The 13,484-nt window shown below is 33.0% G+C and overlaps 1 protein-coding gene across 1 annotated transcript in view; it reads left to right on the top strand.

Moving 5' to 3' along the window:
* The window catches only part of LOC150095447 (vitellogenin-like), a 59,362-nt gene that overhangs the window by 3,574 nt on the left and 42,304 nt on the right, over positions 1-13,484 (top strand). Inside the window, exons 2-3 of the mRNA XM_090410679.1 lie at positions 4,668-4,788; positions 10,161-10,232. Of these exons, the coding sequence (XP_090266805.1) occupies positions 4,668-4,788; positions 10,161-10,232 (193 nt within the window). The remainder of the gene's footprint in view (positions 1-4,667; positions 4,789-10,160; positions 10,233-13,484) is intronic.

Below are 13,484 nucleotides of genomic sequence, written 5' to 3'. Positions count from 1 at the left end.
TTATGACGACTTTCCAGGCTGAATGATTAATTGCTGCTCGACTAAACAACGGCCAATTAATCAACTGGTCATGTCATCATGCATCGATGATCCACGAGAATATAGAAAGACGTATAAGCTTGCTGATCGAATGTTGCAACAGTTTTTTCAAACAGGTTTTCCTTTTAAGCAATATTAATGACTTTTTTGTGTCCTAACATAGTTATAAATAACTCTGAATAGTTAGAAAAGATTATATTAACTATACAGAATTTAATTCTGAAGCAAATAATTTAATATTAGTACCAAAATTCAAGATTGTTGTTAGGATTATTGTTAGTCTTTTCAGTTTTCATAATAGAGAGAGAGAGAGAGAGAGAGAGAGAGAAAGGGATAATACAAATTTTTGCTATTACTCGTACACTTTATATCAACTAAAAGTGAAACAGACTGAAAGCTGAAGTGACAGCTCAACCATTTTATAAATGGATAATGAAAAAAAAAAAAAAATGGATGCATGCAAGCATTTTGTGAACAGTTCCATCAAAACTTATTTTGATCTTGAATACGGAGCTATGAGTACTCTGAAAATATCTTGGAAATGCCTTATTTCCGTGCTCCTTGACAGAAATTAAGCATTCAAAACTCCACCAAGTTCATCAAGTTGTAAACATTCTGAAGAAATGGAAATCTCATCTGCCATTTCTTCAGATTGAGCCCAAGATATGACAAAGCAGTCCTAAAATAGAGAATAATAACCTATTTTCCTTGAAAAGGATGGTTATTGCATTTCGATTTTAGACTCTACAGAAGCAGTATTTGGAGATTCGAATAACCACAAACAACTTCGAAAGTTTCCAAGGCAAAAATGCTAGTTTGCTTGAGTTCTTTGGAATCACGGGATAAACTAATCTTTAAGACCAGCGTATAATGCCAATGTGCTCTCCTGCCGAACTGCTCTTAGTGACAGAAAAAAAAAAATCTGAGAATCAGCCGTCTCATAAGGAGGAGAAAATCTTTTCTCCTCTTTATGAAGTGGTTAAACTTACCTTCAGCTGGAGTACTCTTAAAAGGGTTCCTTGCGTTCTAGAAAAGATTTGATCTCGGTTTTTTCAAACTATTTTCGATTCTCATTGAGCGATATATCAAGGCTCCTGTAGATGCGCTGACATACTGATATGCCTAAACTTCAATCGAAACCCCGATCTCTTTTCCCTTGCAATCTTTCCTCGACCCACATTTCAAAAGAAAAAAAAAGTTGACAATTGTTGAAGTAGAAGACCAGCCAAAAAAGATACTTCGTTCCTGAAAAATACACTCTTCAATATACGTCATTATTTGAATCCTGAGCTGATACTCTTCCCATTACAAATAAAGCTCAGCTAACAGACTTTTAAAGACTTCTACAAAACAACACCTGACGACGTAAGTGTCCAAAACTGAGTGATACAAATGTCAAACAAAGGGCCTTTCAAATGTCAAACAAGGGGTCTTTCTTGGTCAAAAATATGATACTTTATAATAAAGTATTCCAAGCGGAAATAAATATAATTGAAAACGTTATCAAGGAAATTGGAATCCTACTGTGTTGTATATATTTTTTTCATGATACTGTTCATAAAAAAAATAAAACTCTACTCTGTAAATCTGCGTACATTCCAATTTAGTTTTGATCAAAATCTCATGTGTTCTCATTATCGGCCTGTTTATCTTATTGACTGGCATCTTCGCTCTCCAACGCAACGAAGAGCGAGTGGATTCGAATTCTACTGCGGATTTAATGTTCTGTAATATCGTTGTAACACCACGCTGTAATAAAACGTAGACAACGTTGATAGGTTGTCTACGTGGTAGACAACGTGTCATCACCCTCCCTAAGAATTTTGGGCATGCTTAATCTTTTGGGAATATGTACAGTTTCAAAATTTTATTTATTAATTTTAGCGTGGTCGAACCTTGGTTAATTACGCGTTGCTTAAGGTCTTATGCTATCGATTCCTGAATCAGGTTTTGCGCTGTTCCACGTTAGTGTTCGATGTTATTCGATGTTATATCCGATGTTATATGTTTATAATCATTGCTTTGTGAACTTCAGGATATTTGTCGGATTATAGGGAGGTATCATAAAATTGACATAATACAGAACATATGTATTTATCCAAAACATCAGTAGGACCTAGCAGTCATGATTTTGTGCGCTGCAAGCAGTGCACTCAGTATATATCGTAGGTGCGTGCGCGCGCGCGTGTGTGTGCGTGAATAAAGCATAATAAAAAGCAACGAGGATGCAGGTTGAGACATTACACCTCAACCGGGATTAACAGGAAGAAAAATAATCCATTTATTGCAACTACAGCATTTAAATACATTAATGCAAAAATTGTAAATATATACAATGTATTATTATTATATAAATACCTTAAAAATACTGTAAAATTTAAAAATAGAATTGTGAAAAAGTGAAATGAATGCATTCAGCATTTTTATCGTATGAACAGAAAAGAAACTAATAATGTAAATTGTAAATCAAAATCAACTGTAAATTGAGATTGAAAAAAAATTATTAATTTTAAAAATAAACAATATTTTTGCAGAAAAAATTATTGATTTATATAAAATTATCATAATTTTTATATTTAAAAATTACGATAATTCTTAAATATAATAATTTTATTTTTAAAAATGATTATAATTTTATATAAAATTAACATTTATATAAAATTATCCCACATCCAATATCGTTAATATGAAAAATATCTCTCTTAACACATTAAATGAATCATCGTAAATATGCATGCGAAAAAATGTAAAATACATTGTTAGTATTATTATTATGCATATTTAAATAAGATATTTACTTAACATAGTTTAGTTGTATATTTGTAAATATTCTTCATATGTGAAATGGATAATAAACTTCGTCAAAAATTTTCATTATTATTATTAAATTCCGAGTTCATAGTCAAAGAGTAACAAGAACCATGAAACAGAATAATGAAATCTTTGATTGGCTAATGAATCCAATTCGTGCCTTATCTAAAGGCCTAGCAATTGACTAGATATCATCATAAAATGTGATATGCTGCTAAAAGTGCAGTTTTCTGGAGTCTGCAAGACTGAACTTTTCCAGATACTTCATCAATGTTCCCGGTGTTGCTCCTAGCGCTCCTACGTGAATTGAAACTGTAATTGCTTTCTTGCTCCAAAGTCGTTGAATTTCAATCTTCAGATCTCTTTACGTGGTCAGTTTTTCATGCAGTTTTCTTTCTCTCTACTATCCGAAGTATTGGCATATAAGAAAACCACACGTTTTCCGACTAAAGTGATGTCTGGGATATTATGGTCAAGATATCTATTTGTCTGAATTAAAGTCTCATAATAAACACATCGGATAAAAAAGTATGGAATGCTGATTGAAATCATGTATATAATTATAATTATACAATTATATACATGATTATATATAATTTTATACAATCATGTATATAATTTTATATATGTGATTATAATTTTAAATATAATTTAAAATTATATTTAAAATTATAATGTGTATAATTTGTATATACTTTTAAAGTTGATGAACGTAAAGAGCCGTGCATATAGGTAGACTGAAACTCCTGGAATATGTTTGTGGGTATTTGGTGGGATTTGGTTTACAGTTTATTTTTCACAAAAACAACAAAGGTCATACTGTGTTATACTAAAGGTTACAACTATACATAAGCAGTTAAAGACAATTGTAAACAATATGCCTGTATAAAACTAAAGTTCCACAAAACAGCATCTGCAGATAAACAGAACTGCTGCAGAGGGCACAGCGACACACAAGGGCAAAGGTTACAGTAATTCTTGTAGATAAACTCATAAGTTGACGATATACATAACTGTCAATTTTTAGGGAAAGATAACGTATACTGTTATATTAATTAATTAATTAATTAATTAATGCAGTATCTATATATGCAGTATCTACATACAGATAAAATTTTAACAAATGTTTTTACAGAAGTGCATAAATAGGCAAAAGGGAATTATTATACAACATGCATGCACAAAAATTAAGTTGAGCAATGCAGTATCTACATATGACCAACATTACTCAGAGGTCACAGCTGTACATAAATAGACAACAGTACAAGTTAACAAACAAGCCAAGGAATGCTGTATATAGATAAGATTACAACAAATGTTATTACAGTAATACATAAAGTGTAAAAAAAGAATCATTATAGAATACGTATGCATAAAATAAGTTTAGCAATGTGGTATTTACATATTAACAAAATTACAACAAGGTTACACAAATATACAAGATCAAAGGCTACAGCAATACGTAATTGGTCAAAAATTAAACTAATGAATAATATATATGTACAAAAGTTAAGTTAAGCAATACAGTATTTACATATAATCAAAATTACAGTCAAATGTATTCGTACAAATTAATTCGTGATCCATTTTTAATTTTGTAAAAAATTAAAAAATCATGCAATCTGCCTGAGTCTGCTAGCATCTGCCTAAGTGTATATGGCTTGGTTAGATAGTTAAAAATTTCATTCCTCTCTCGTGTAAAGTGCTGTCACTTCACCAGAATATGACAAATGGGGAGATATGTATTGCATTTTATAGATGTCTGAGGTACAGTATGTGTTTAATGAATCTCTAGTATTCTGTATTCTCTTTTATAGGTGCAAGATCGTAAAGGTAACGTTACCGAGTGGCAGAAAGGTGCCATTATTTTTGGCCGAGAACATGGACATTCCTTGCAAGAGGTGGCAAAGTTTGTTGGATTGTCTGAACCCACAGTCAGTAGTTTCCATTCACAGTGGGAAGTATGGAAGCTTTATGATGACAAATCGGTATCGCAGGCATTTGGGACGATTAGCAACAGCTGAACGTTTCTAGACTCGTCAAGAACTCCCTCAAGAACTGGGTACAGTGCTGGACCCAGTAGACCAGTTTCACAGCGAATATTACGGAGAGAACTGCATGGGTTAGGCATTTTCAGTCATGTTGCCCGAATACGCCTTAAGTTAAGAACTTCCCAGAAGAAAAATCGCCTTGTTTGGGTAAAACAGTATTGTCACTATACCATTGACCAGTGGAGACGAATAATATGCTCCGATGAATCCAGATTCTGCATATATTCCAATAATAGCCGATACAGGGTCATGCAGAAGGCTGGAGAAACATTTAACCCCGAATATTCCAAAGAGCTGTGCAAACATGTTTTGTGGCTGTATTTCAAGGGATGGAGGTGGCCCATTCGTTAAGGTGTTCAATCGCATGAAATTCATGGATTATCTGACACTTTTAAATAATAAATTATTGCCATTTGTCCAGTTTTTGATACAAAAGGACATATAGTGGATCGTGAGTTTCAAGATGATAACTGTCGTGTCCATCGAGATAGAATTGCGAAGGATTGGTTTGCAGAACATGGAAAAAACGTTCCACATCTGAGCTAGCTAATTCACCCGATCTGAATGTTAGTGAAAAAAGCTGGAACATGTTAGATACTTACGTAAAGAATCAACACCCTGCAAATTCACATTTGCAAGGTGTTAATGTTTTGGATGGTGTCGAATAACCTTGATACTAATGTGATAATGAGTCATATTGACAATCTGCCAAAAAAGAAAAAAATCCAAGCTGTAATTAAAGCAGTGGTAATATAACTCTATATTAAGTAACAAAATTTGTATTCTATAATTTTTTTGTTTGGTGTGTTTATGTTGGCATTTCATTTTCAATAACTCTTTCAACAGTGTGAGCCCAAAGGCTTTTGCAAGTCGGGAAACCATATTTCCTGCTCAAGCAGCAGTGTACAGTTTTTGCTACCCGATCATGCTTTTTAATAATCTGTATGAGCAATCTTGCTGCAAGAACTAATTACATGGTCCACTGTCTCTTCTTTGTCTCTGCACAATCGGCATTTGCTATAGTTACAGATCTTTTCAATCTTTGCCTTTATTGAATTCGTTTGTAGTGCTTTTCCGTGAGCAGAAAGTATCAGACCTTCTGTCTCTTTATTGATGCTATCCTGCTGAAGTCATTGTCAAGTTAAGCGACTGTCAACTTTCCTTTCAATGTCTTTCAAATATTGATCATGGTGCTCTATTTTGCCTAACTTCTGATATTTTTTGTCATTTATTTCTCCTAGGACTGCTTTCTTGAATCCACTACATTTACTCCTTTTTTTTTTTGTAAGCTTCAATTAATATATTTTCTGTGCTTTCCTTGATGTAATTATTCAACACTCACTTTTCTTCATTCAACTATTGCTCGACTTGCAAAAGACCACGTCCTCCACTTTTCCTGCTTTGTATAATCGATCCATATCACTGCGTGAGTAAAACGCATGACTCACCGTCATTACTTTTTGTGTTTTACGATCAAGTGCATCTAAATCGACTCGTGTCCAGTCAATTATCCCTGCTGCGTATCTGATTACAGGGATGATCCATGTATTGATTACTGTAACAGTGTTGCCTTCATTCAGCTTGGATTTTAGAACTTTTGAGTTTTCAGATATTCGCACTTTGTTTTCTTTTTTTGACTTCCCAATACTTAAAATGTATCTTTCTCAAGAATTCATTGATTGTATAGGATTCGTGCGGTGGAAATTTTATAATTTCCATCAGCAAATGTGATTCATTTGTTGCCTGCTATTTTTCCTTAAACTATAGAGAGTCTTGCACATTTCTCAAGTTCAAATTCGATACAAATGTCTTCACTGAAGATTAGGACTGTATTGAGCAGTAACAATTTATCTGGATAGTTTTCCATATAGCTTAAAGTCATCCATGTATAACAAATGAGATATTTTTCCTGCTTGCTTTGATGTTTGATATCTAGAGCTAGTTTTCTTTAGAATTAATGTTAGAGAATCAGTGCTAGGATGAACACTAGAGTGATAGCGAGTCACCAAGAAAAATTCCTCTCTTGATATTCACTGCACCCAGATTATCTTCATTGATTATTAACTGAGTTTGTTAAGTAGGTATGAGAGCTGTAAGGAATTTTCTATGTTTTTATTCACTCTAAAAATTTCTAATCCAATTATGTTGGCAATGAATCGAATGCTTTCTGGTAATCAATCAGTGCAATATATAAGTTGGCTTTTCGTGTTTTCGAAAATTTCCAAATCATTTTGTCAGTTAGCAATTGGTTTTTCGTTCTTCTATTTTTTCTGCAACACTCCTTTTTTTGTTCAATAGCGGAAGTTGGTCCTAACAAATATTGACTAATTGAAGTTACTAGACGCCAAGTGAGTAACTTAAATGTCATTGGTATGCTTGGGCAGTAATTACTTGGAATAGTTCATATTTTCCTTGCTTTTTTAATATGAGAACTGTTCTTCAATTGAGTCCGTTTGCAATAGTTGTTAAATTGTCGTGTCAATGGAGCAAGAGTGCTGGGTAAGCATTTCTGCGGAAATCCATGCAGTTCAAGTTTGCTTGGTGCACTTCAGTACTTATTTTCTTTACTTGCCTTTGGAAAATTTCTGTACTTTTAACAAGTTCTTCCATCTGAGTGTTGGTCAATTGTTTTTCAACCTCTTGGATCCAATTAGCATATTATTATGTTATTTTGTATTATTCCAGAGCTGCTTCCAGAACTTAAGTGTATCTTCTGCGTTGAGGTGTTTAACATTGTGTTCGGATTTCCCGTTAATTGTGTGTATTTTGGTAAATGTGATGCTGGTTAGTTCTAAACCCATTGTTTTGCTTATAGTGATTTATTCATCTTTCATAGCGAATAATTTTTTTGTTGCCACAATTCTTTGTTTTAATTCTTCTGCTACTTCAGTTATTGAGTTTTTTCGAGGTTGTATCGCTTTGCTAAACTGCCCCTGATCTTTCCTGTTTAAGTTTTTCTTGTCTTAAATTCTTTAAATTTCTTACATCTACCTGAAGTTTGTGTATTTTTTATTCAAACGTAATTTCCATTTTGGGGTTCCTCTTTTTGGTTTGTTGTTTTATTGTATTTATATAACCAAGTTCTCTTGTAACTGCAACTGCAGCACTGTACATCGGCTGATTTGTTATTCCAACTGTTTTTGTAGCAATTGTTTCTGTTACTAAGTTGATATTGTTCAATATTGCAACTAGATATTGTCTTCGGGGTTGTTTCAGTGTCGGTAGTCGTTGACTTTTTCTGGTGTTCTGTATTTGCTCTACAATCATATCTCTCAGTTTGTCTTATGCACATTTAAATGATCCTGCTGGTTATAATTTGGATCATCTGAATTCAAGAAATTTACCTGAAGTATTTCTTCTATAGTTCTTGCAGATGCCTCAAACTCTTGCTGGGATTTCATGTCAAAGGATCATTGCAATTCTTCGAGTTCAATATCAATGAAAACTTTGTTCCTCACAATAAATCTTCTTTGGTCCATTAATCGCTGCTCAGTGACTCTTGTATCAGCAAAAATTCTATTTCCAAAATTCATGCATTCGCTTTTGGTATCCTCTTGATGCTGGATTTGATTCATAATAAGCTTGCATAATCATTCTGTTTTCAGATAGAGTCTATTTCTTTCATTTTAATTGTGTTTCGTCCAGTTGCATTTTAGTTATTCCCCCCCTCCCTTATTCTGCAAACGTGTTTGAACCTTTGAAGGTCATATATCTCCCGAAGAAACTATTTTAAAGAAAAATCATCATTATTTCATATTTATTTGTGTAAGAGAGGACAATATCATTGTTGATAGGGAAAACGTGATTCATCCATATTAGACGTGATTTATCAGGCGAGAATCACTTAAATCATATTCAGAAAGAAAAACTGTTTAATTAAACAGTTTTTCCTTTTGGAACGTGGGTTCCTCAATAAATAATTATGGACATTTCACATCAGGAAACCTTAATTGAAAGAATTGATTTCTCGGAAGACTATTATAGTTCTCAGTTCTGGAAATTTTATTACTATCCCCCTCCACCCTGGTGATTCTCGTTACTGACGTGTTTTATTAGTTTATCAATACCAAGAAAGCGAGTATCATTTGTTGTTTTTACAAAAAATAATGCTCACATAACCTACTTTGGTGTTGTTTGTAAAGCGATTCGAAGATACTTCTTAGCTGATTTGTTACGTGACTACATATCTAGATATAGAAAAAGTGTTTCGACAAAGTCTAATACAAACTGAGTTTGCCACAGTTTGCATTATACATCAAATAAACACGCTACTCTATTACTATAAGTTTCCAGAAATTCAACTCAGCAGTTCTCTTGACTTGAAAATCTGCTTAAATCGCCTGTTTTTGAGTTCATCATACTAAACAATTGCTGCTAACGTACACAAGAATATGCAAGTAGGCCATCGAACTTTACCGTATTTTGTGTTCGGGGGTATAAAAGTTGAGGGCGACTGCGTCTAAAATCAGTTAGAGATGAAAGTTTTGGTTTTAGTGTACCTTGCAGGAATCGCAGTAGCGGGTAAGTTATAATAATAATCAAATGATTATTAAAGAGAAGTTGACAGTTACGATCACATAAATTAAGTAGTTTTAAAAGCAGGAACTAAATCAAGGTTATCCCATTTAACTAGCTTGTTCAAGTAGATTATCTAATTATTATTTTAATTCTATTCCGAAACATTAAATCTCGACATAATTATTTGTGCTGGCATTTAGGCTCATCCCGAATTCAAAACTGAAATAGGCGGTTTCAGCTAAGCGAAACGGGAACTTTGGTATGTAAAGTAAAATATTTTCTATTTACATGATTCGAGAAAGTTTTCCTCGAGGTATACGATGTGTTACGTGTTCTTTCTCTCACTTTACTTTAAACCTAATCAAGTAAAGCGCGAGACATAATCAAGTGAATTTTTTTACCCCCGCCAGTCCACGATCACGATCTGATACTGCACATGCCTTCGCCAGCATTTTAAAATGCTTATCACGCTCTTCACTTTTCGCTTTTTTTAAGGATGTATTTATATTAGGTGTTATAATCGTGATGTTTACAGTTTATAAATTCGTAAAACAGACTGCTCCATACACTTCATTCTAAGGCGTCTTCATTTTTCACGTAAATCAGTATGCATAAAGAAATATAATTTATACCATTTTTAATAGCTCGATAACTATGCCATTTAGGTATCCTTATGAAAATTCTATAATTTTTGCAATTGATTATATTATTTTATTTATTTATTTTTAATCCATTCCAAAGTTCCTGTATTGAAAGATGCTGAACATAAAGCTGGTTCCAACAATCCAAGATGCTCTAGAACTTGTAAAGTTGGTAAGTAAATTCGAGATAAATTGTTATATATACATACATACATATATTGTTATATATATATACTTTCTATTGTTGGAACATGATTTTCTCTTTAAAATTATGTTCTTTGCTCAATGACTCAAATCTGCCATTTAATTAAATATTGTATACAGAATTGTCGCAGAGTAAGGTAATATGCTGTTTCATAATGAAAACATAAATATAAATACTTTAGTAATTGTATAGGAATGGCAAATAATATTTTAATATTTGCCGTGAATTACATTGAAGGTAAGTTTATAATTTTCTCTAACAAAAGAATTGTTTCGCTTTATTTATTCAGGTTGTGTTTTTGATTTTGGATAGCTATTTTAAACTCGCTTTATTGCTCATATTTTTGCAAAATGAACTGCATTTATTTATTTATTTTAAAGAAAAGCCTTATAAGGCTCAAAGTGCTCCAGAGCAAATAAAACATACACCGAAAGTGGGATTCGAACCCGCAACCCAGGTTTTGTGGATTTGAATCCTGTTGGTTATAGAGTAGGAGTACTATCCACTCGACAAACCAGGCCGGCAAACCGTTGTTTATTGGAAATACTCTGAATAATCCGAATGAGGAGTTTTATATTATGAAACAAAAAAAAAAGAACATCTAGTAGGTAGACTAAGCAACATCCACTAAGACCAGTATCTGGAATGTGTAGTTATGAATTGCTCGCCATATATCAAATATATACGAGTATGTGTGTGTGAAAATAATAATAATAATAATATGTGGTAGAAATAATAATAATAATAATAATAATATGTGGTAGAAATAATAATAATAATAATAATATGTGGTAGAAATAAAAATATTTCAGTCTTGTTGGGCTATTGGCTTGTTGCCTTGAAAATCTTATACTTTACTTCCGACTAACAGACTGTTCGAGTACGAACCGCATCAGTGGCTTGAATGTTTAGTTTTGTTTTTTGAATGTTTTGCAGTAGAAAAAAAAATTCATCTCCTGGTGTGAGACTAATACCACCGCACTTATTCGAAGCCTGAATTGGGTTGAAAGAGTACCATGGCAAGGCTTTTTTCCTCATCTTTTGCTTATTGATTTCGGATTATGCAACCGTTGGTCGGCAAAAAAAGAGTTTTAATCCAAACATAGGCCTTAGCTTAGCTGGTTTCAATTGGTATTAAAATATTACCATAATAAAATATTTAAAACAATATAAATCTCCTACGCCTTTTGACCTACGAGAGGTGGAACTCTTCAGTCTTAATTTTTGGAAATAGGTTGGCAGTCCACAAACGAGCGTCATCATCACGGAAATTTAAATCGACCACAAAAAAGCGCGCAGAGACTAAAGCGTATCACAGATTTTTTTTTCTTAAATGCAGGGGTTACAAATCCGAGTTTTTCAAAGAAAAAAAATTTCAATTTCCCTACGTCAAAACTTTACACGGTTAAGAAACTCTTCTAAATTTCTTTTAGTCGATAAATACATTCAAACCCAGGCTTGATACCATTTACGTCTGCTTCTGCCTTTCTTCTGCCGATGAAACATCATGGATGCAACAAGGCTGAAAAGGTACCAAATTATAAAAAGGAACTTAATTTATTTCTGCATATATTTGTGAAATTAGTAATGTAGTATTACGTGACAACACATAAAAAGGAGCATGTGATGGTAATTTACATATTCTTGTAGGATGCATGTACATTCTTGGCTGTCGATTTGTGCACTTTTTTAAAAGAAGATATTCACATAAATATCCTAAATTTGACTAAGTGATTATTATAATTTTTTTCGCTACTGAAGTCTTATGCGAGCTACTTAATTTATTCGCTAAATAAAAGGGTATATTGCATTGGCATACACACTCTTACAACATTATCATTTTGTTTTTTTCATCTGCTCACAATCCGTTAGAATAATTCTACAAACTCATAAAAGGCAGCTTAAGTAAGCGTTCCGTCGGTTTCTATCTTCGTACATTTATGAAAAAAATCTAAGGGTATAGTATTTTCCCATTGCCATGATTCACTTAATCCTACAAGGTGTTTCTTGGTCTTCTTCCTTCTCATGATCATTTTGCTGGTGCTTTAGGCGCCAGTCTCAGGATTCCGCTGGCTCTCTCTATATGTTCAACCATCTTATTTGTTTTCTTATTATTGTAATTATATTTTCTCTAGTACATGTACATTGTATATCACGAACCATTATTATTTCTTGCATAGTCTAAATATACCTTCAAATAATCTGTATTATTTCATTTCAAATGCTAATATTCCATTTTCCTTACCAAATTGTTATACTGAACAAATGAAATCATGGTTGAAGTGCAAAAAAAGATGAAAACTCAGCATCGGACTAGTTCACTTTAGTATCCACAAGTATCAATCTTCTTTTCTGTATTTTATGGTCTTTCCATGATGGTTTCAATTTCTGTCGCTTATGCAACCGCGGTTACAAAAGCCACGTCAATTTGACTGTATGATTGTATTTTTATTGATGCGTGAAAGTTTTAAGAATGCATTGCGCATCAGCGCACATCTCCATTTATGTGAGAAGCACAAAGAGTTTACGTTTGGTGGTGATCTTAGATTATCATTGGAAAATACTAGACTGAGACATGGATAATTTGAATGTTGATACGATTTTTTTTAATACAGCTATATAATATGCAGAGAAATTGAAAAAAAAGGAATCACTTGGAAATTATTTTTTCCGAACTGAACCAAACAAAGGCTGAAATTACTCGCTTTACTTACTTATTTATACACAAGTTCCAACCTCCTTTGACTGTGATCATATAATCCACGATAGCTCTGGCATAAACGAGATATTCAGTACATCGTCAACACTGTTTCCTATTGTAAATATGGGCAAAAAAGTTATATATCATTTATAGAAAATTATATATTAAAAACCTGTCTATATCGTTGTCCTAAACACGTTAGTTCACACTTCACGCAAGCAAAACAGAGGAAACTCAGAAAACCAAAACAGCAACTTATGACAAATTACAATTTTCAATTGGATTGACTGACACAATAACCAATTACAGCCACTGATTTCTAGTTGCTATTAAAAAAAACTACTGGAACACTAAGAATTTGACCAGCTGCGTCATCTGTACGTCTATTCAAAGGACTCAACGGTGTCTGTGTTTGTGACCGCACACCCGGTCACAAATACAGACCTGCCTAAAACTATCTTCTATAAACACCTAAGTACTTAGGTAGGTGTTTATTTCTTTCACTGGAAAAAAATAAA

This window comes from Typopeltis vanoorti, chromosome 20 (assembly GCF_054136105.1).
Source record: "Typopeltis vanoorti isolate ZY-2024b chromosome 20, IOZ_Tvanoo_1.0, whole genome shotgun sequence".
Taxonomy (NCBI): Eukaryota; Metazoa; Arthropoda; class Arachnida; order Uropygi; family Thelyphonidae; genus Typopeltis; species Typopeltis vanoorti.
Note: the sequence above shows the minus strand (reverse complement) of the source record. Positions and strands in the feature narration are given on the sequence as shown.